At 41.0% G+C, this 23,348-nt stretch overlaps 1 protein-coding gene across 1 annotated transcript in view; it reads right to left on the reverse strand.

Moving 5' to 3' along the window:
• The window catches only part of Clns1a (chloride nucleotide-sensitive channel 1A), a 24,618-nt gene continuing 1,270 nt past the window's right edge, over positions 1-23,348 (reverse strand). The window contains exons 2-7 of the mRNA XM_059271010.1: positions 16,436-16,572; positions 9,035-9,136; positions 7,580-7,687; positions 5,723-5,896; positions 2,819-2,908; positions 1-351 (exon numbers count right to left, since the gene is read on the reverse strand). Of these exons, the coding sequence (XP_059126993.1) occupies positions 2,841-2,908; positions 5,723-5,896; positions 7,580-7,687; positions 9,035-9,136; positions 16,436-16,572 (589 nt within the window). The 3' untranslated portion in view covers positions 1-351; positions 2,819-2,840. The remainder of the gene's footprint in view (positions 352-2,818; positions 2,909-5,722; positions 5,897-7,579; positions 7,688-9,034; positions 9,137-16,435; positions 16,573-23,348) is intronic.

A 23,348-nucleotide genomic window follows, 5' to 3' on the forward strand; every position in this document is an offset into this window, starting at 1 on the left:
GAGATATCTAAGCTTCAGCATCTCTTTCTCACCCAGTCTATACAGCGTGAGTTCTGTACATTTCACCATGGAAACCATCCGGCCAACAGATGTGCACACAGCAGAGGCAGGAATTAGAGGCCTACTCAGAAGACACCTAATCAGGAAATTTGGGGGTAAATGAACTAGAAATACCCGCTCAGTTAATTCACCTTTGTTGATAAAGGTCACAGTCTCTTCTGTTGGTAATGAGCTTGCTGTCTCATGACAGTCTGTCTTGAAAAGTGAGTTTTGGAGAAGGAAAAAGCCTTTCACCAGCCCCACTCTGGAGTGGAAGAGGCACCAAGTTCTCGCCTGCCGTTATAAGAGAATCTGAAAGACAAAAGGTTTAGTTATTATTACTAATAGCCATTATTAGGTGTAGTCTTGTAGGGTTCTCAGGCCTTGTAATAACCCTTCCAGGCAGCTAATATCAGCCCATTTTACAGATGAGAAAAGCAAGGAACGGTTAAGTTATGTAGACGCCATGTCCAGAGGAGCACAGGTAGCATGTGCACACATGTCACCAGTGGAGTTGTGATCTCGAGATCTTTGTGCGCTCTTCTGTCCCCATCTCATGTACCAGACATCCATTATTCTGAAATTAGTAATGGTTACACAAACACCTTAGCCCTTGTTCAGGCTTTAAAAGCACATACAATCTTAAATGGTCAAAAATTACATTGTTTGGAAATCAGGTCAACTACTCAGATGAGCATGAATAAAATTTATGAATACAGTATTTCTTTGACACTGAACAGAGAGAATAAAGTGAGCAGAAAAAAAAACAACAAACAAAAACAGCAGCTCATTAAAAAATCTGTAGCAGGGCTGGAGAGATGGCTCAGAGGTTAAGAGCACTGACTGCTCTTCCAGAGGTCCTGAGTTCAATTCCCAGGAACCACATGGTGGCTCACAACCATTTGTAATGAGATCTGGTGTCCTCTTCTGGCCTGCAGGCATACATGCAGGCAGAACACTTTATTTTTAAAATAAATTTTAAAAATAAATAAATCTTTTAAAAAATTGTAGCAATTTTATAGTTATTTCAATATTACAAAGAATCCCAGAATCCCAGTGTGTAACCATTAGTGATGTGCCAAGTGAGTTTCTCATGACGGCTGCAAACAAAATGATAATCTCTCAACAGCCAATTTTTCAGAGAAATATAGGAAAGCCAGATTATACAAAAAATTGTCTTCCAGGCCAATAACAATAACAGAAGGTGACAGAGCTGGGAGCCAAGATGAAGTTAGTGACGTCTGAACTGTGAGCTGAAAACCAACCGAGCACCAGTGAAATAAGCACTGAGGTTAGAGAGGAGATGCCGCTGGCCACAGACCACAGGAAGAAGCAAAGGTGCGAGGGAGGAAAACTTTTACAGGGTGAGATATAAATCACAGAAGCACAGAATTTCTTTGAGGTTATTTTTTTGATAACCATACTACAAGAAAACAGAGACACAATGTCATAATTCATAGTTAGTTTCACAACCATGATAATTTGTAAACACCGGAATTAGAAAACAAAAAACAATAAAGACACATTCATTTTATGTGTGTGGGTGTTTGCCTGCCTGTATGTGTATGTTGTGCACGCAATGCCTGAGGAGGCCAGAAGAGGGCATCAGATCCTCTGGAACTGGACTTAACAGATGTTTGTGAGTTGCAATGTGGGTGCTGGGAGGTCAGTGCCGAGGACTGACTGAACCAAGGGGCTGGAGCACCCTAGGCCAGTCTCTAACACTGAATCACAATCACAACAGAAATAGTGAAGGTACTCAAGACATAACCAGACGACCAACAGTAGTGGCAGAGTCAAGTCAGACTATACACATTAGTCTTGTCAGGCTATAATATGTACTTTAATAAAATCAAAGGACCCTGAGAACACGGGCCTACAAGGAGGGGAAACAGCCAGTATTTAGGAGGAAGGAAGGACAGGACAACATTATTATACGGAGGAAGGAACAACAATAATTTTACGAAGAAAAAACTTCCAGATTTTAAGAAAGGACTCTGCAGCTGCTAGTCCTTGACCTTCAATTACCTAACAAAGTACAGCCTAACTGTTCACACTGGGAAAGGTTTCACAGAGTAGCAAGTACTCAGGGACAAACTTAAGGCAAAGCTCACTAGAATGTGCCAGAAACAAAACCAGCAGAGAACCAGTATATCAACCATGAAGGGCAGACAGGAAAGAACTCTGGGAAATACTGGCTGTTGGGTGACTGTACCTGGTCTGGACAAATCAGCTTTGCTCACTAAGGTACACAGGACATCTGTCCCCTATTGCTCCCAGAAAGAGGGATAGCAATACAAGATTATAATGTCTTAAGCTCAGTTTGGAATTACTTTACTTCCTCCCTGAACTGAAAAGCAGTAAGGTGCAAGAAACCGTGAAAGAAGCTCAGCTCACACAGATGAGGGCGGGCAAGCGGCTCAAGAGCAGACCAAGACATGCTCAGGCGGTCACTCCCCCGTGAGCCAGCAGGGAGGCTGCGTCCAAACAGATGGCTACCACCAACTGCTAAGCTCAAACTCACTTCCTCTTGGTCGTACATGTATTCTACCTTCCAGCGTAGTGCTTGGCAGATGCTAAACCCAGACTACAATGTTTGCAAACTTTGATTTCTTAGGACAAAAAAAAACAGAGATAGGGGACAGTCTTTCAAACTGCTAACCTTACAGAGTTTGTGCATTATACAGCATTCTCTTAAATTATGAATTCAAAAAACAAAACAATAGTCATTTCCCAGGATTTTCATGTTCTGTGACACAGGAAAGAATAAGTTACTCACTGTATAGCAGCATACATCATCTTCAGTGATCAACATCTGCATCCTCAAACTGTCCAGCAACAGTTGGTGTGGTATCTACTTCCATGCCATCTGCACATAAAAAGACTGCACTTCAGACAGGTAGATTCAATAAGGATGCCAGTGCCCTCTGCTGGCAAGAATTCACTTAAAAACTAGGCATGATGGTGCCTACCTTGAGTCCCACCACTTGGGAGGCAGAGTCAGAACTATGAGTTCGAGGCCAGCCTAGTCTGTGTACTAAGTTCCAGGACAGCCAGAACTACATGTGAGGCCCAGTCTCAAAAAAAATAAAAATAAAATAACTGGATTTAAAAATTCTGGCATTTTTGTTTCTGAAACGGTGTCATGCAGTTCAGGCTATCCTCAGTTCCCGACCTCAGTCCCTCGTGGGCTAGAACTGCAGGGATGAACCACCAGGCCAGACTATCTCACGCCTCCGCTTCCACACTTTCTACTTTGAAAACTAAATTACTCAAAAAGAGACAGATAGGAAAAGCTCTTGTGGATTTAAGTCAGTTACAATCAGTCCATACATTTAACATTTACTTTGTAAATTCACAACAGCAACGTACAAACACACATACACATACAAATCCCAGAATCCTAGGTAGGAGTCAATTTGTATCTTTCCTTTGTTTTTTTTCTTTTTAAATGTTCTTGAAAAATGTTTTGTTATGTAGCCTAGGCTGGTTCAAACTCACAGTGAAGTCCAGGCTCACCTCCCAAGTGCTAGGCTGGCTGGCTGGTAGGAATTTTCAAATGAAGTAGACATCAATTGTTTACTCTTCAGAGAACTGTGTCAAGTACTGACTGTTAGACATTAATATTTAAAGGCATTTGGTGACACACTCAAAAAGCCCAAGACACAGCTAGTGGGGAAAAAGGAAAAGAGAAGAATGTTATCTCCTCTTTATTGTCATCTCACAAAAAAGGCTGGAGAGACTGTTCAGCAGCTAAGAGCACTGGCTGCTTTTTCAAAGGACCCAGGTTTGGTTCCCAGCACCCACACAGCAGCTCACAACTGTCTGTAACTCCAGTTCCAGGGGATCTGACATCCTCTGCTGGCTTCCAAGGGCACGAACCACAAGTGGTGTACAGACATATATGCAGGTAAAACACCTCCTACACAAATACAATTTTTACAAAAGGTGTGGGAGGAGGGCAGAAGAAAACAGAACTTTAAAAAGAAATGTCTACAGTTGTTTTCTTTACTTTCTCACTCTTCAACTCTTTACCTGCCACAAACTTCTGCCAAACCCCCCCCCCCACATCCTATCACCTAGATATGCAATGTCGCACGCTGGGATAAGATCACTTGAGTTTACTAGTCTGAGACCAGCATGGGCAACAGAGTAAGACACAACTCTTGCCCCTAACCCCAAAGTCCAGAACTCCAAGAATCCCAGGTCAATATGCTATATGCATGGAGATACCAATCACAGCATTATGCGAAGGTTAGGTGCACCAACAGAAGAAAATATAAAGAAAGCCACTTTAAGACTATCCTGTCATCATTAAAAATAACAAGTGTTACGATGTTACCAGAGCATAAAATAGTATTATATACTAAACACATATAAAATGCAAGAAGTGCTTATGACAGTGGCAGGCGTATTACTTTTGTATAATGGGTCATTTAATCCTCTTACCACTTATCAGTTGTTTGGCCTCAACCAATGCAATCCTTCTGTGCCTCAGTTGTCTAATGTGTAAAACGGGGATCATAAATTTATTCAACAGAATTCTTAGAAGAATTAAATGAGTAAACATATATAAATGTTAAATCCAGAAGTGGCACAAAATCAGCTTGAGGTTAGAAGGTACAGTACTGCCAACACTTGGGGTAAACAATGTCATCCCCTCAGAGCCAATATAATGGAGTATAATGGAATACAATGGCCTCCAGTAAAATGGAGGCTGAGGAAATGACTAAGCAAGCCAAAGTGCTAGCTGTCCAAGCCTGATAACCTGAGCTGGCTCCTAGCCCTGGGAATCCATGGAAGGCTGGATTCTAACACTCACTCCTTCAGTACTACAGATGGATGTGGGTGGCATAGATGGGAGAATCACCTCAAAGTTTAAAGGCCAGATAGCCCAGAGTATGCAGAACAGAAAAGAGACCCTGTCTCAACAATGTGGAAGGCAAACACTAACTCCCAAAAGTTGTCCTTTGATAGGAACCCGTGCACCATCCCATGTGTGCATCTTCCTTCTCCCTCTCCTGCCATTAAATAATGAATGGAAAAAGCTAGAAAAAAGAGCCTATTGCTGAAGACACCAAATCTCTGAGTGATAGAACATGGAGAAATCAAGCTGACAACAACCTAAAAGCATCTCTCTGTCAACGCTGAGAGCTACAGTAACTAATGGCCTGGCAAGTCAGGCCCACTGGTGCAATAATGCGTGAATGCAAAGGAGCAGCCACACTTTCTGAATGCATTTCTTACCTGTTCTACAGGATGGAACTAATGCCTACTACCATTTACTGGACCACAAACCTGTGCTTGGGTAGGACATGGGCCCTCAGGATGAACCTACTATTATGCTGCTGAATGGACAGTCAATTTTCTCCTCTAAACAGAGAGCACCTTTAGGTGCTGAGCATCTTACTGGCCCTACACCATTTGTATACTGACATAGTTTGGGAGGCAAAGGTGAACAGGAGACACACACACACACACACACACACACACACACACACACACACACACACAAAACCCAAAACCATTCCCATTCTAGCCGTTCTAGTAACTCCACATTTGCTTCCTATATTTTTAGGTTAATTGTGAAATTTCATTGCCTTCTAGTTTCTAAGAGAAAACTTTGTTTCTTTAAGATTTCCCTTATAGCCAGTTGCTTACTCTGAAGAGAAAGAGAACTCACCTTCATAATCTCTTACTGAATCTTCTGTCCGGACTCCTGCCATATTATACTGGCTGCTCACAGACTGAGAAAGCATCCCTTCTAATCTCTCCAGTGTGGCTTGCCCTTCCACTGTTAAGTGGGATAATCCTTCTTCATAGGTATAAAATGTAGGGATGTCGCCCTGTCCTTGTTCTAAACAAACAGAAAGCTTTTAAGTGATTACACAACAGCTGGAAAAAACAAACTGAATAATCAAAAATGCTTCTGCTGAAGATGTGTAGGCTCCCAGAAAGACTTCCAAAATTGGTGGATTAGGCCATTGTTTAAGAGTTTGAAGAAGAAAAGAAAAAGAAAAACTGTTTCTACCCTCTAGGATGAGAAAACATTTAAGAGCTAATAAACTAGTAAACATTAGTTCCCAGAAAATGGGCTTGTCTAGGTCTAGATGAGAAGAGGGTGTTTCAAAAACCAGTGACTCCTTTATTAGTCCAAGGTGGGAATTTTACAAGTGAACACAATTAATTTGATACTGAAGGGATGTTAAATTAACATGTTCCTTTTAAAACAAAACAGAAAATCTAAGAAATATAAAAAGGACAAAACATAAAACCACTTAAGGCCGGGTGGTGGTGGCGCACACCTTTAATCCCAGCACTCGGGAGGCAGAGGCAGGCGGATCTTTGTGAGTTCAAGACCAGCCTGGTCTACAGAGCGAGATCCAGGAAAGGCACAAAACTACACAGAGAAACCCTGTCTCAAAAAAAAAAAAAAACAAAAAACAAAAAAACAAACCAAAACAAAAAACAACAACAAAAAAACCACTTAAAAAAAATTTCGCCGGGCGTTGGTGGTGCACGCCTTTAATCCCAGCACTCGGGAGGCAGAGCCAGGCGGATCTCTGTGAGTTCGAGGCCAGCCTGGGCTATCAAGTGAGTTCCAGGAAAAGGCGCAAAGCTACACAGAGAAACCCTGTCTCGAAAAATCAAAAAAAAAAAAAGAAGTGAGCACATGTTTATGTATGTGAAGAACAAACCCAGAAACGGGTAGTCTCAGGCGAGGATCTGAATTCATATGTAGGAAAAGACTTTGGATACCCATACTGGTATGCAAAAGACCAGAGGGAAATGCAAACACAACAGTTTGTGCCTCAGGCTACAAGTCTATCAAGGAGTGAATGCATCCTGGTCTGGGAAGGCAAGGGGAGATACTTGTAGACAGAAGTATGGTTCTGGGGAAAGAACACTACATTGTCCATAAGCTATTTCAAGCGATGTGCTGACTAAGAGAGAGGTCAACAAGACTCTGTAGAGATGCCTGGCTTAAGAGCATTTGCCTTTCCTGCAGGGGACTAGGATTTGGTTCCCAGCACCCAGCTGGCAGTTCAAAATTGTATTCCGGGGGTTCCAATATCCTTTTCTGGCCTCTGAGGGCACCAGACACACATGTAGTGCACATATTATAAACCTAAGCAAAACACCCATACACATAAAATTTAAAAAAAAAAAATTTTTTTTAAAGAGATACATATAAACAGACTTATAAACAGACTTCTCAATGTGGGGGCAGCCAACTAAGCGTAAGTATGCTCTTGACTACCCATTTTCTAGCTATTATTTTCTTTCCCATTTATTTCCATTATCCAGTCCCCAACCCTAATAATCTCTTATTGTTGTTTTGAGTTTGGGAAATTCATTCATTCCCCAATTTGACTGCTGAAAGGGCCTAGACAAAGTGTGCCAATGTATCACTCCTTTTATTTATAGCCACTTTACATTGGTTACTTTATGCAGATACAAAAAATAAAATCTTGTGCCCTTAGGACTACATGCTTAAAATGAAACACTAAAACCAATACTGATGAGCCAAGTCACTAACCATGTGCTTCCACATCATACTCTTCTCCATCATAATCATCAGAGTCTTCATCCTCAGGATCTGGATGCAAGGCCTGGCATTCACACATTGCAGTGAACATCGCCTCCACTGAGCAAAGACATTAAATTGTAACTAATATTTTTTTCCAGTGCACCACAAAGTTTTGGAATAAACATAACCACCAGTGCAAACAAATATCAAAGCAGACAAAAGGTTTACTAGGGTAACAATATTTATAAAAAAAAAATCTGCAAAATTCAAATAAAAATTAATCATTACAAGTACACAGCCTATTCCAAGAGTGCCTGAGACAAGGAACAAGTCACAAAGAGTTCAAAACATTACTGAATTCTCTTTATGGGTGGTGAGATTTAAAATAGGTTCCTAGCACTCGGGAGGCAGAGGCAGGTGGGTCTCTATGAGTTCAAGGCCAGCCTGGTCTACAGAGTGAGATCCAGGACAGACACCAAAACTATACAGAGAAACCCTGTCTTGAAAAACTGGAAGGGAAAAAAAAAAAAAAAAAAAAAGTCAAGCCAGATGCTATGGCTTATGCCTTTGATTCTAGCACTCAGGAAGCAGAAACAAAGAGATTTCTGTGAGTTTGAGGCCAGCCTGGTCTACACAGCAAGTTCTAGGACAGCCATGACTACATAGAGAGACTCTGACCAGAGGCGGGGGGCGGTGGTCAGAGTTATTGGTCACACTGCTGATTAGGATAAAGCCCCTGCCACATGACAGGGTACTTTCCATCAGTCTCAGCATTTTCAACTTTGGAAGTGCTTCCCACAGGTGACATTTGCTGTGGAATGTCTTTCTGTACCCTGTGAATATATGTTGCTCTCATTGGCTAATTAATAAGCTACTTTGACCTATGACGAGGCAGGCTGGAAATCCAAACAGAGATATAAGAAAAGGGCGGAGTCATCAGAGACGCTGAGAGGTGCTTAGGGAAGCAAGATGTAACGCAACACAGGTAAAGCCACAGAACATGTGGCAATACATAGATTAATAGGAATGGGTTGAGTCTAATTGTAAGAGCCAGCTAGCAAAAAGCCTGAACCATAGGCCATACAATTTGTAATTAATATTAAGCCTCTGAGTAATGATTTTATAAGCTGCTGCAAGACTGGGACTGCGGGCGGTGGGCAGTGGGAGAGACTCGTCAGGACCTCGGGCTGGGCAGGACTGGAGAAACTTCTGGCAACAGACATCAATCAATAAAACTAACCAGAATCCTCCTTGTACAAAATACACCAGGTACCATGCTGTATACAATACTATTACTCTATTCACAACTTGTGACATGAGTAAGTACCCACTCTCAACAAGTTTAAGGTTAACACGAAGATAAAGCAATACAATGGAGGTAACCATAATGAAGGTGAGAGGTGTGTGTCTATCAACAGGAGAGGGGAACATAAAGAGAAAAGGTCAATATTACAGAACACTCACGTGCTGACTTATCACTGGGCACAAATCTAAATTCAGTAATGGGTTCAACATCATTATCACTGTCTTCCTCATCTTCATCAGAGACAGATTCTTTTGATTCTTCTATAAAAGGAATAAAAAAAAATCTTTTTAGACATAAAGGTTTTTTTTTTTTTAAAGGGTTTACTTATGTGTGTCTGCATAAGTTTATGTGCACAGTATGCATGCAGGAGCCAGAAGAGGGCATCAGAATCGCCTGGAGCTGGAGTTAGAAGTACTTTGAGTCACCTGACATGACGTAAGTCTGGTCCTCTGAAAGAGCAGCAAGAGCTCTTAACTGCTGATCTAGCTCAAGGAACAGAAAATTTTAAATATTTATTTTCAAGACAGGGTTTCTCTGTGTAGCTTTGTGCCTTTCCTGGAACTCACTTGGTAGCCCAGGCTGGCCTCGAACTCACAGAGATCCGCCTGGCTCTGCCTCCCGAGTGCTGGGATTAAAGGTGTCCGCTACCACCGCCCGGCCTTATTTGACATTTTTAGACACTGAAGGTAGATCCAATCATGGTAGTGCATGCCTGAAATACTTACACTTGAGAAATAGAAGCAAATATACCCATTAAAAAAATTAAAGCAGAAGGTGGTGGCTCACGCCTTTAATACCAGTACTCGGGAGGCAGAGGCAGGCAGATCTCTGTGAGTTCAAGGCCAGCTTGGTATATAAATCGATGCTCCAGGACAGCCAGGGCTGTTACACAGAGAAACCCTGTCTGGGGGAAAAAAAAAATCAACAAACAGGCTAGGAAATTTCTTGGTATATCTGAAACTGCAGTTCAATTTCTACTGCTGGTTTCTTCAGAGCTGAAAAAGGTTATGGGGCTGTGCTCAGCAGCAGAGCACTTGTAATGCACTAAGAGAATACAACATTAATCAAATGAGACCATTTCAAGTTCATGAAAGTTAACTGACGAACAAATAAATCAACAGTTTGTAGATATAACAAAAATGTGCAAAGAAAATTAGGGCTGAAAATAATAGCTTAGTGGTAGAATAGTCATTTTGCACAGTAGGTCCTGGGTTTAAGCCCTTGCACCGGAAAAATGAATAAACAGTGCTATGGTATGTGTCAACACAGATACATTTAAAAAGGGAACTGGATGAAAAAGCTAGCTGCAGAATATACAATACCATTTAATTAAAATCTTAAACATAAAACCATTACACTGGTTGGAGGCACATACACATATATCAGGTAAAAGTTAAGAGCATCTATAGGAAGGCTAGAGAATTGGCTCAGTGGTTAAGAGCACTTGTTACTCTTGCAGAGGAGCCAGGCTTGATTCCTGACACCCACACAGCAGCTCACAACTGTCTGTAACTCCAGTGCCAGAGGATCTACCTTCTTCTTCCTGACCTTGACAGGCCCCAGGTACACATGTGATGCACAAACATACATGCAGGCAAAACACTAATATACATAAAATAATAATGAAAAACCCAAACAGAGCACATACAGGAAGTGGACACACTACCTCCACAACATTGTTTAACTTGAGTAAGACAGTAGAGGATTAAATGGGAATCTACCAAAATAGCTTTCAAACTGGGCACAGTGGCACACACCTTTAATTCTAGCCAAGGGAGACTGAGGCAGGTAGATCTTTGTTCAAGACCAGCATGGTCTATATATTGAGTGGCAGGACATGAAGAGACCCTGCCCCTCCCCAAAAGGGGCAACTTTCAACTGTATTTACTTAGTTTCCCTTAAAAAAATTATAGTAATCAGGGGAAAGTGACAGAATTTACACTGGATACTAAATATAAAAAAAATTACTCTAGCCAGGTGGTGGTGGCGCACATCTTTGATATCAGCACTCAGCAGGCAGAGGCAGGCAAATCTCTTGAGTTGGAGGCCAGCTTGGTCTACAGAGTGAGTTCCAGGACAGGCAGGACTACAGAGAAATGGCTGACCCATTTATCCCATCTCAAAAATCAAAACAACAACAACAAAAAAATTACTCTATACTTTTTCTATGTTTGAACCACTTTATAATGAAATGAAAAAACAGGTCAAAAATATTTAAATTGACCCCACAAACAGCAAACATGTTTGCTGAGATTAGCCATCTTAAAAACACAAATTAAGGGCTGGTGAGGGGCTTCTGCATAATCTGACAATACTGAGTTTGATCCCCAGAACCCATTTAAAGGAGGAAAGACCTAAATTCACCAAGTTGTTCTCTTGCCTCCACATGCGCACACACACACACACACACACACACACACACACACACACACACACTACACCTACAAATATAAGTACAAATTGAGCTAGGGTAGTCCCAGGTACTCAGGAGGGTAATGGAGGAAGATTCAAAGTTAGATGCCAACTGTGGCAATTTAGCAAGACCATCTCAAAACCAAAAAATTTAAAGGGGTTGGGGAGGCTGAGGATGCAACTCAGTAGCAGAGCGCTTGCCTAGCATGTTCAAAGCCCTGGGTTTAATACTTCGCTACGGCAAAGAAGAAAGAATAAACTTTTACATTTAAAGTAGCATTAAAAAACTTTAAACATTCATGCAGATGAAGGAAAAGCAGAACAATACTTATTAATGCAGTAAATCTACTTGCAGGGGGTGTCAGTTTTTCATCACTGTGACACCACACTGAGCAATCAACAGAAAGGAGCAAAGGCTGATTTTGGCTCCTGGTGTCAGGCTGACCATGCTCAGCTGGCTCCACTGTTAGGGAACTGAGCCATGAAGAGAGGAGAGTGAGATGGAGCAGAGTGTCTTACTCTACCACTGAGCCAAATCCCCAACCCCGAGTACTTATTTAATGTAAGTTCAGTGTAAAATAGTATGAAAATACAGACGAGCAAAAGAAAAAATTAGAAGTGACCACTAATAATACATTTAAGTAACAGATTTCATAGTATATTTTCTGTGCTGTTTTCAATGGCACATTGTTAAACATATGTAACTTTAGTTATCAAGCAGAATAATACACATACTGGAAAATTCTAAATCACTGGTTAGTCACAACCTCCCAACTTTGTCGATGCATTTTAAAAAACGTGGTACTATACTACAATCACTGTTCTATAATGAGGTGCTGCATTTAAGAATGACAGCAATACACTCTGGTGTAACAATATTTCACAGCGCAGTGCCCGAGTCTAGAGCCTAGATCCTCTTCCCAGAAATAGCCACTGTTGGGGAGCGGGGTGGGGATATACGTGCATGTGCAGGTGTGTGTAGTATGCTTGCTTGTACACATGTAAAAGAAGGCTGTAAGTTCAATCTGGGCTCCACTTGTTTTTATTTGTTTTGTTTTGTTTTTGAGATAGGGTCTCGCACTGAACCCAGGGCTCATTGTTTTGGTGAGACTGGCTGGTCAGCAGACTTCTGGGATCTGCCTCTCTCTGTTCCCACAGTTTTTATGTGGATGCTGAGACTCCAAACCCAGTTCCCCATGCTTACACAGCAAGAACTGAACCCACTGAGCCATCTCTACCCTGAAAATAACCACGATTAACAATTTCTTATAGTCTTAGGAACGTGCCTGAAGGTCACAAATAGAAAGGAATGCAGGGACCTGTTGGTACTGCCAGGGGCAGAGCCCTTAACTAGTATATGTGTGCTGCTGTGTTTAAGCTCAGTATAAACAAAAACCAGCAGCACTTAGGCTCCAAACTGTTTAAAGGTTGAGTGTGTAGCCTGTGGTGCTACTGGGAGTCAGTAGAATTGTTAGGAGATGAGGCCATGTGGAAAGTGAGATTAACATAATCCTTTAGATTTTTTTTTTTTTTAAATGAAACTGAGACTCATGAGAAAATGACTCACCTGGCATGTGAAGCACAGTTTACTTACTGGGGGTGCTTTATCCTTTATCTAGTATTACTGAATCCCTACCTCACTAGACTTTGCTGGACAAGCACCTTTGCTCACTGCCAATGCTGGACACTCCGGGGCATTATGTAACAACATTTATTTATTTTGGGGGAGGGGCCTTAAACTCAGGGCCTCACATATGCTAACCACATACTATACTACTGAACCACCACAATAAAGCACTGATTGGCCAGTGACCAGGCAGGAAGTATAGGCGGGACAAGGAGGAGAATTGAGGAAGGAGGAAGGAAAGAGAGACTGGCTGGAGCCACCGCCAAGACAAGGAAGATGTAAAGTACCGGTAAGCCACAAGCCACGTGGCAAAGTAAAGATTAATAGAAATGGGCTGAATATAAGAGTGAGAGCTAGACAATGATAGGCCTGAGCTAATGGCCAAGCAGTTTAAATAATGTAAGAGTCTGTGTGTTTATTTTATAAGTGGGCTCTGGGACTGGCGGGACTTGGCGGTGGGAGCTGGAGAGAAATTCTCTGGCTACAAACACTTTTAAAGTTTTGCTTTTAACAACACCTAATTTCTTCCTTACCGCTATGGTTGGGATCTTGAGTGATCTCAGAGGCCCACATATTAAATAAAGGTTTAGTCACCAGCCTGTGGTGCTAGTGGGCATTAAAATCCTAGGAGGTGAGGACATGGAGAACGTTAGGTCACTGGAGCTTAGCCTAGGGGATGGGGACTCCAGGTCCTCTATGCTTCGCTTTCTGGCTGTCATAATGTGAACAACTATTCTCTTTACTACCTTCAAGTCTCCTCAACCATGTGGAGGATCTTGCCATGGTGTGCTGTGCCAGCACAGGTTGAAAGAAACAGGGCCAAATGAATACTGGCTGAAATCTGTGACTCATAAGCCAGAATAAACCCTCCCTTATTAAACTGATTACCTAAGGTCTTTTGTCATAGCAACAGCACACTGATTAGCAGTTATAAAAATCATAGTTGCATTTAGTGTAATGGATGGGTTCTAAAATGTTCCCACAGCCACACGTTTGGAACACTTGTTGCCCAGAGGGCAGCACTAGGGCCAGACCTTGGAAGGTTCTACCCACCCCTGGCTCTGAAGCTACCCCCTTTCTGCTTCCTCGTCCTCTGCCAAGTGAACAGCCGCGGCCTCACTTGCCTGCCACCATGTGTTCTCCACCAAGATGGACTGAAATATCTCTGAAATTGTGAGCCAAAAAAATCCCCTTCTTTCCTTCTGTCAAGTGAGTGAACTTGGTGTTTACTACCTCATTAGGAAGTCATGTTACACTCCAACATGTAAGAACTTTTAACATTTCCTTATCCTTTCCCAAATTTCATGATATTTTTATCTATCTTTGAACCCTTTCCAACAGGAAAAATTTGAAATCTTATAGTGAGAATATTTTTGGATAGCTGGATCAGTTAATATCGCTTAATAAGGTATGGCTTGCTCTGCAGAGTACTAAAAATTAGTAACTAGTGATCACAACTAAATAAAAATGATGGGGTTGGGGATTTAGCTCAGTGGTAGAGTGCTTGCTAAGGCCCTGGGTTCGGTCCTCAGCTCTGAAAAAAAAAAAAAAAGATTAAATCTGGAACCAAGAGAAAACCCCAACTTGTTATACAAGATTTCAGAGAAAAGCTACCCATTATCTTAGAATTGACAACTTACTTATAGTTTCATGAACAGTAAAGCTTGGGAATCCTGTGATGCAGGGCTTCTGAACTGTGACACTCCTAATATTTGTACTGCGTAATTTTTGTTGCAAGCAATTTGGCATCTATTAGATGCCAGTAGCACCCCTCCTCCTCTAATAAAATTTCACCAACCAACAGCAGCAGCACATAAAGTTCTCCCCACCCACCTACTACAAACCACTACTAAACAAAATAGAAACCATCTGGGGCCTAGAGAGACAGCTCGGTGGTTAAGAGTGCTTGTTGCTCCTGGTAGTTTGAATGAGAATGGCCCCCATAAGCTCATCTGTTTAAACACTTGGCCCTCAGTTGGAGGAACTATCTGGGAAGGGTTAGGAGGTGTGGCATTATTGGAGGAGGTATGCATTGGGGACAGGCTTTGAGGTTTCCAAACCCCTGCCACTCAGTGTTCGTCTCTGCCTCTACTTGTGGTCTGAGATGTGAGCTCTCAGCTGTTCCTGATGCCATGCCTTTGCTCCACCATCATAGACTCTAACTCTCGGGAACTTCAAGCCCAATTAAACACTTTTTTCTTTAGTTGCCGGTCATGGTGTTTTGACACAGCAATAGAAAAAGTAGCTAACACACTGCTCTAGAAGTTCAGTTCCTGAAATGCATTGTTTGGCTTAAAAACTTCCTGTAAGTCCAGCTCCAAGGAATCCAATGCCCTGTTCTGGTCTCTGCAGGCATCCACACGCATGTAGCACATATTCACACAGACAAACACATAAAACACACAGTCTGTTGTGGTGATACTGTGTTCCCCAATATATTATGCACCCTAATAAATTTATCTGGGGTCAGAGAACAGAACAGCCACTAACAGACATAGAGACCAGAAAATGGTGGCACTCACACCTTTAATCCTAGCCTTCTGGAGGCAGAGATCCATCCAGATCTCTGTGAGTTCAAAGCCACTCTGGAAACAGCCAGGCATGGTGACTCATGCCTTTAATCCCAGGAAGTGATGGCAGAAAGCAGAATGGTATATAAAGTATGAAAACCAGGAACTAGAGCTGGTTAAGCTTTTAGGCTTTTAGCAGCAGTTCAGCTGAGATTCATTCTGGATGAGGACTCAGAGACTTCCAGTCTGAGGAAACAGGATCAGCTGAGGAATTGGTGAGGTGAGGTGGGTGTGGCTTGTTCTGTTTCTCTGATCTTTCAGCGTTCACCCCAATACCTGGCTCCAGGTTTGTTTTTATTAATAAGACCTTTTAAGATTCGTGCTACAGTCTGTAACTCCAGGTCTAGGGGATCTTACACCCTCTTCTGGTCTCTGCTGGCATCAGTCACACATGTAGTATCACAGACATAAATGCAGGCAATAACCCCCACCCACATATACATCTTTAAAATAAATAAATAAAAACAATTCTATCTTAAATTTCTAGATAGACAAAATATACTGGTTCACATCTCTGAAGTGTCTTTAGGAGGGTAAGGAATAAGCAGTTAAAACAAAAAAGTAGAAACATCCATATTAACAGAAGAATTCTAAGTGCAGACATATAGAAAATAAAAGGCAGATACACACAAAACCAATGCCCATTAGAAGAAATTCAAATGGCCAAATTGCTTTAGGTAATTAACTTTGCTTAATACGATATTATCCAATGTGGACCAACGGATTAATTTTTACACTGATTATTATCAAAGATTGCTTTTTAGATTGGTAAAGAAGCACACACTTAAAGTGTCAGTATCTGGGAGAATGAGCTCTGTTAAGTCCAGGAGTTCAGGGCTAAGCTGAGCAACCTGTAAGATCTCATCTCAAACAAACAAATGAACAAACATTGCCCTTTAAAATATACTTGGCTATCAGAGGAGCACTAGATTAAGTTATACCATACATACCTCCAAATTTGGCATTCACCATAACATACAAATGCTCTTGAGGATAAGCACTTAGGTCCCTGGACACCGCATGTAAACTAATGGTGGGGTATTCCAGTGAGAATCCTAATCCAGAACCATCTAACCAAGACAGGCGGCTGAAAAACAGGTTTTAGGCAGATTATTTTTAAAAATTAAATCCTAACAATATCCACAACTTACAAAGGTTCAACATGGACACCTTTATGCATACAAAGAAATTCAAGTTTATTGACAATATTAGAAATATTCCTGAAAATAAGAAAATTTAGTGACAAGAACTGAATTTTTTTCTTTTATGGTTTCTTTTCCTCTATAAACTCAAACAGATTTGAGAGGCAATTTTTCAAGTCATCTGTGTTTATTTTGCCTGTGTATGTGCATGTGGGTACTGGTGGAGGCCAGGAGAGCATCAGATCCCCTGGAGCTGGAGTTAGGGGAGGCTGTCAACTCTCCAATGTGGGGACTGGTAATCTAGCTCCGGTCCTCTGAAAGAGCAGCATGTGCTCTTAAACAGCTCTCGGCCCCTACCTTGTGCCTGTCTTTTGTGTTTATCTTGTTTAGGATATCTCCAGTTTTCCTCTTTGCTGGGCAGATCCTTTCATCTAGTCAAGTCCCGAATAACTCCATGAGACCTTTCTACAAGGACCTCTTCTGTTCCAAACTGCACTTGTGCTTGGTAACACACATTAGCACTAAGTATGTTAATGAATCGTGTTTGTACTGTTACTTCGATCCCTTTAGTTAACATTCTTGAAAAATGTTAGCACAGTTTTCAGTAGATAAGCATGCAAGATAACTGGTAATCATCCTTTCCACTCCGCATACATTAAATGTACACACAAAACATATGTGGTTACAATCACAATTCAAAAATTTAATTATTACCTTAAGAGACAAGATAAAAGTTCCCATTTATTACCAGCTGTAAAAAAAAGCTAGAGGGGCTGCAGACATGGCTCAGTGATTAAGAGCACTTCCAGAAGACCCAGGTTCAATTCCAAACACCCACATTCCTAGCTCACAAAGATCTGACACTCTCTTCTGGCTCCCTAGGCACCAGGGACACATGTGATACACGGACATACATGGAGGCAAAACACCATGCAAATAAAATAACATTTTTAAAAACAAAAAACCCCAAAAACCACAAATAAAAGTGCACAAATATTTTATTGGTATAACAAAGGAAACATATTACCAAAGTCAGTATGTTGAATTTTGACAGGTAATGCCTAATTTTTCTTGGCAGTAATTCCCCCACTATGAATTGTACAACTGAGCAGAAAAGTCAGTGACAAGACCTTGGCAGGGGGCAAGAGCCCAGAGAAGCCACAAAAACATTCCCAGGGCTGAAATAGGGAATGACTACTAATGAGTAGTGGGTTTTTTTTTTGGGGGGGGGGTGGAGAGACAAAATGTTGTAAAATTGAGTGTGGCTATGAGTGCATAATAAAATCATCTACTTCTATGAATGAAATGAACAAGCTGTATGCCATGTAAACCAAGTCAATAATGCTACTTTAAAAGGGAATGTCACAATAAAAGTCATTTTTATACAACTACTATATACTAATAAAAGTTTAAAATATACAAGTTAAAGGAATAGGGACATAACTCTGCAGAACAGCAGAATATATGCATATCCTGTATCCTCTCCAACATCTCCTCCATCCTCTCTCTCTCCCTCCCCGCCTCCCCATTCCCTCTTGTTTTTGAGACTGAGTTTAGATATTTAGCTCATGTTGGCCTCAGTTGCCCAGGTTAGCCATGAACCTTTTTCCCCCCTTGGAGACAGGGTCTCTCTCTATAGCCCTGGCTGTCTTGGAACTCACTGAGATCAGCCTGCCTCTGCCTCCAGTGCTGGGATCAAAGGCATGCTCTCCCCTGCCCAGCCACAGCCAGGAACTCTAGACCCTCCTCTTGCTCTTCCTGCCTCCACATCCCAAGTGCTGGGATTACAAGCCTGTGCTCCCATGCCCAGATTCATTCTACTCTCTATACAGCTCTGACAAGCTCACCATGGCTCATAGCTGTTATATGAGCTCTCTGGAGGCTGATGTAGGTAGGACAACTGCTATAAATTCAAGGCTAACCTGAGCCACACAATGAATTCCAGGCCAGTCTGGAATATATAGAGTCCAAGTCTCAAAAAACAAAAAACAAACAAACAAAAAAAGGCAAGGTAGTGACATATACCTTTAATCCTAGCATTTGGAAGGCAGAGGCAGGCAGATCTCTGTGAGTTCAAAGCCATCTTAGTCTACATAGCAGTTCCAGGTTAGTCAGGGCTATATAATAAGGCTCTGTCTAAAATAACAACAAAATAAACAAACAAACAAACAAACAAAACTGTAGTGGATATCTGTTCTACCTATGACCTTAAGGTACAGCCCCTTGAGATATAAACAGGTAACTGTTTACCTATAACTTTGAAGTACCTGCCCCTGGGGCACTGCCTCCGGGCTACACTTAAGACCTGAGATGCACATATGTGGCTCTCTTCTCTTCCTCACGGGCTTGGATGGTGTGGGACTGACTCAGGCAGCAGAACAGCATGGAACAGTACCTCAGCCTTCCAGGACCCTGCGACGATTCTGTTTAATGAGTTTTCTTTCCTAATAAATTCCTTTTAACCTTTAAGCAGACTCCTGCAGATTTCTCGCTTTATCTGGTGCCCAATGTGGGGCATGAACCTATGACCCTGATATTAAGAGTCTCATGCTCTACCTACGGAGCTAGCTGGGCCTGTTTACTTCAAAGATGTGTTGATGTTGGAATGGAAACCAGGATATGTCCTATGTTGGGGAAGGGGTTTTACTTTTGCTTCTGCAGGGGAAAAAAAAGCCATGGATGCCAACAAAATAAAAATTTGATTTGAACAGGAGAAACCCCATGATGAGGAAAAATGATAGCTCATCCACCGATGTGACAATTCTACAAGTTGTAAGGAAAACTCAACAAACAATGGTAAGGCAGGGTTCTGTCTTTTGTCTTTACATAAAATTAGAAATACCCATCTTCAAGAAATCAAAAGGCCTCGGACACCTAGACATCTACAGCAGAAGGGAAGGACCTATTGGTATCCATATACTCTAAAGGATAATATTTCACTGCCTAACATCAATATCTCTTTAACTCTAGAAAAGCTGTGGTCCCAATTCAATTATAAATCAAGCTGGCTTTGGAACTGGAATGTAGCTCTCTCCTTCTCTAAACCCAAGCATGTTGCTAAAAGAAAAAAAAAAAAAAAAGGAGATTCTGTCTCATATTGGAAGAGTCAACTGGTGTGGGACATAAAAAAAAAAAACAAAAAACAACAATAATTTAGGGACCATTGTCAAGATTCTATTTCTCTCCATGCTTATTCCTGACTTCTGGGAATCCTTCCTCACATGTCATGTCATCCTACAATCCATACTTTCCATTCTGATATTAATAATGCTCAAGTTTTCCACAGTGAAAAATAAGTCTTTCCAATAGTAGTCTCTGAAGTCTCCAGAAAGACAGGGCCCCACAAAAACAACTCTACCAGGTCCATAATGATGCCATTAAACCAAAAAATACCACTCAATGATCAGATTTGGACTGCAAACTTTTCAGGACAGTTCCGTGATGAGATGGGTCCATCATATTATACTTCTAGCCAGAATCTCAGATAACCTTACCCATTACTGAGACTGGCTACAGACTCTACAGCTAGTCCTACTGAGACTTAACCATTTAGCTTTCTTACAGGATCCCACAGAGATACCATCGCCCCCTAAACAGTAACTTGAAGCAATTTTAAGAAAATGACGCCCCTTCTCCCAAAGGTTTCATTTTCTCAGGGTTATGGATAAGTCGTTATAGGGTTGGGGGTGGAACAATAAAATTTAGATTCAGGACTCCCTTTAAGAAAAGAAAAAAAGGGAATAGACAGGTATAGGATATTATGGTAGATTATTGTTATCTACTAATAAACTAATTTTAGCAAACTATCAGCCCTATATAATTTATACTGATAGGATCCTTGTATATTGATACAAATGTAAACTATTTTTCTATTCCTATTTAAGGTAAATTTTATATTGATACAAATTCAAAACTGTAATTGTCATATTGTACACATGTTCCTACTCCTATTTGAAATACTTTGTATATTGATACAAATATAAAATTATGTTTGTCATACTGTATGTTCTACCTCTGTTTAGGATATTTTGTATATTGATACATATTAAGGATATTGTTATTATATATGCACTATACATTTCTACCTCCATTTAAGATATTTTGGATATTGTCATAATTTTGAGGTTAATTGTCCTTATACTCTAAATCTGTTTACAGATTGTTTACCTTGACATGTGAAGCATTAGTCCTTAGGTTATTTAGGTAGATAAGACTCACAGATTAATATTCACCCATGCTTGTCATATCTACAATTATGTTAGCTAGGTTTTCCAGATTTACAAAAATATATGTCAGATGGATAGGTAATCTTCAAACACTTCATAGACCTAGAGAATATGGCATTTAAACGTTTTGATAACTTAGAATTGTGTTGACGTGAGACGTGATTGCTCCTGGCAGCACCGACCTACTCCTGAGAGAATGTTGGGTTTCTAAGACACTCGGTTTGGAAGTTTGTCTTCCTCTTGGCGAAAAAAAGGCCTGCTGGGAAAAGAACTGCCCTTGCCTCAACTGCTGACAATATACACACTGTCCTTTCCAGATGAACAGGACACAAGAAGAAGCAACTACTGAACCTTGCCAAGACAGGGTAAGATGGTCTTTCAAAATTTCTGCTTCTGATAATGGTCTGTCAGATTTTCTAGGCCTGTAGCCAAAAATGAATGCCCCAACAGTGCTGAGAAGCTTTAGATTTAGACTGTCCAGGCTGCCAGCTGTCTCTGTCTATTCTCACAATTTTTCGGAAATTGCTTGCTTGCACTTCCTGTTTTCTCAGGTAATATTATTTTCCTTCTCAGGTCTTTGATGGGGTTGAAGACTAAATAGTTACAGTTATCCTCTCAGATCTTAGCTAAGAATATTTTAAATACTAAAATTAGAATCTTCAGGATAGGACAGCTAGCTATTAGAGTAATCTCTGTAACATGCCATTTACCTATGGTTTGGACATTTCTGAACATTTTGTGTGTGTTTCTTGCTTGTTGCCATTCTTGTTGGTTGTATTTCTATTTTGTTTATGTTATTACTTTTCCCCTCTCCTGGACAATACTTAATCATCATTCCTATTGTATACAGTTTTATATTAGGTTAGAACTTTCTTATTTAGACAAAAGGGGGAGATGTAGTAGATAGTAGATATCTGTTCTACCTATGACCTTAAGGTACAGTCTCTCAAAATGTGACAAGTAACTGTTACCTATAACCTTGAAGTATCTGCCCCTAGGGCACGGCCTCCGGGCTACACTTAAGACCGGAGATGCACATATGTGGCTCTCTTCTCTCCCTCATGGGCTTGGATGGTGTGGGACTGACTCAGGCAACAGAAAAGCATGGAATAGTACCTCAGCTTCCCAGGACCCTGCGACGATTCTCCTATTGTGTTTAATGAGTTTTCTTTCCTAATAAATTTCTTTTAACCTTTAAGCAGACTCCCGTGGATTTCTAGCTTTACAAAACAAGAAAAAACAAAAACTAAACAAAAATATTCAACTGGAGAACCAAGAACTCCTTTAGGCAGGAACAATGATAGTGTAGCAATCTAAAATCACTCATGGTCAGTTTAAGAAGACACTAAATGTTATGCCTTCGGAATCCACCACCACCAAGTAAATCAAGTCTAACAGTAAAATCCACATGTATAACAGTCCTCAGCAAAAGTATGACTAAAAGCAAAGGCAGACTGTGGTGGTAAATGCACAACCCTATAAGCACACTAAAATTAGTTGTTTTTTTTTGGGGGGGGGGTGTTTTGAGACAGTGTTTCTCTGAGTAGCCCTGGCTGTCCTAGAACTCTGTAGACCAGGCTGGCCCATTAGCCATACTATTTAATGGTATACTTAAAAATTAAAAGCAAGAAAAGATGCAGTTATTGGAAAGAATTCCACACATTAGGCTTATATGGAAAAAATAGAGGGATAAGGTGATAAGCTTTAAATAGCAAAGTGATGAAAGTTTAAGGAATTGCCTGGTGGTGGCAATTTTAATCCCAGCACTCGGGAGGCAGAGGTAGGTGGATCTCTGTGAGTTCAAGGCCAGCCTGGTCTACAAAGAGAGGGCCAGGACAGTCAGGGCTACACAGAGAAACCGTCTCAAAAACTCAAAACAATTCATTTGAGGAATTATTTCATCCCTACTGCTTCTAAAGGAATAGATTTCTTATGTAATTGACTGTGTGCCACATGTACCCTTCCTGCCCACAGCTCTTCCCTTAATGTGGGAATGAAACAGTGCTCATGGGTACCAAAAATAGCCCTATCAAACTATGCTTCCTTTCTCACCTCCAAAATCTCCTGACATGACCACAATTTAGAATAAAACATCCCAGATTTACAATATTCAGAGCCATAAAACCTTTAACTCCCACCTTTTCCACTGCCCGGTGGAGTTAATTAAAGTTTTATGGCTCTGAATATTTGAAATTATTTTGGACTTGTAAACATGATAAAATGTTAACCATTAACGAATCTTTAAAAAAATTTTAGATTGATGTGTATGAGTGCTTTGCCTGCATGTATGTGCACCACATGTGTGCCTGGTGCCCAGAGGTCAGAAGAAGGTAGCAGACCTCCTGGAATTGGGAGTTAGGGGTCACTGTGAGCCACCATGTGGGTGCTGTGAACCACAGTCCTCTCTGCAAGAGCAATAAATGCTCTTAAACCCTGAGCTATCTCTCCAGTCCTCAATCAATCTTTATAGCATATAAGGTATTAACATATAGGTA

Source organism: Peromyscus eremicus, chromosome 1 (genome assembly GCF_949786415.1).
Source record: "Peromyscus eremicus chromosome 1, PerEre_H2_v1, whole genome shotgun sequence".
NCBI classification, from domain to species: Eukaryota; Metazoa; Chordata; class Mammalia; order Rodentia; family Cricetidae; genus Peromyscus; species Peromyscus eremicus.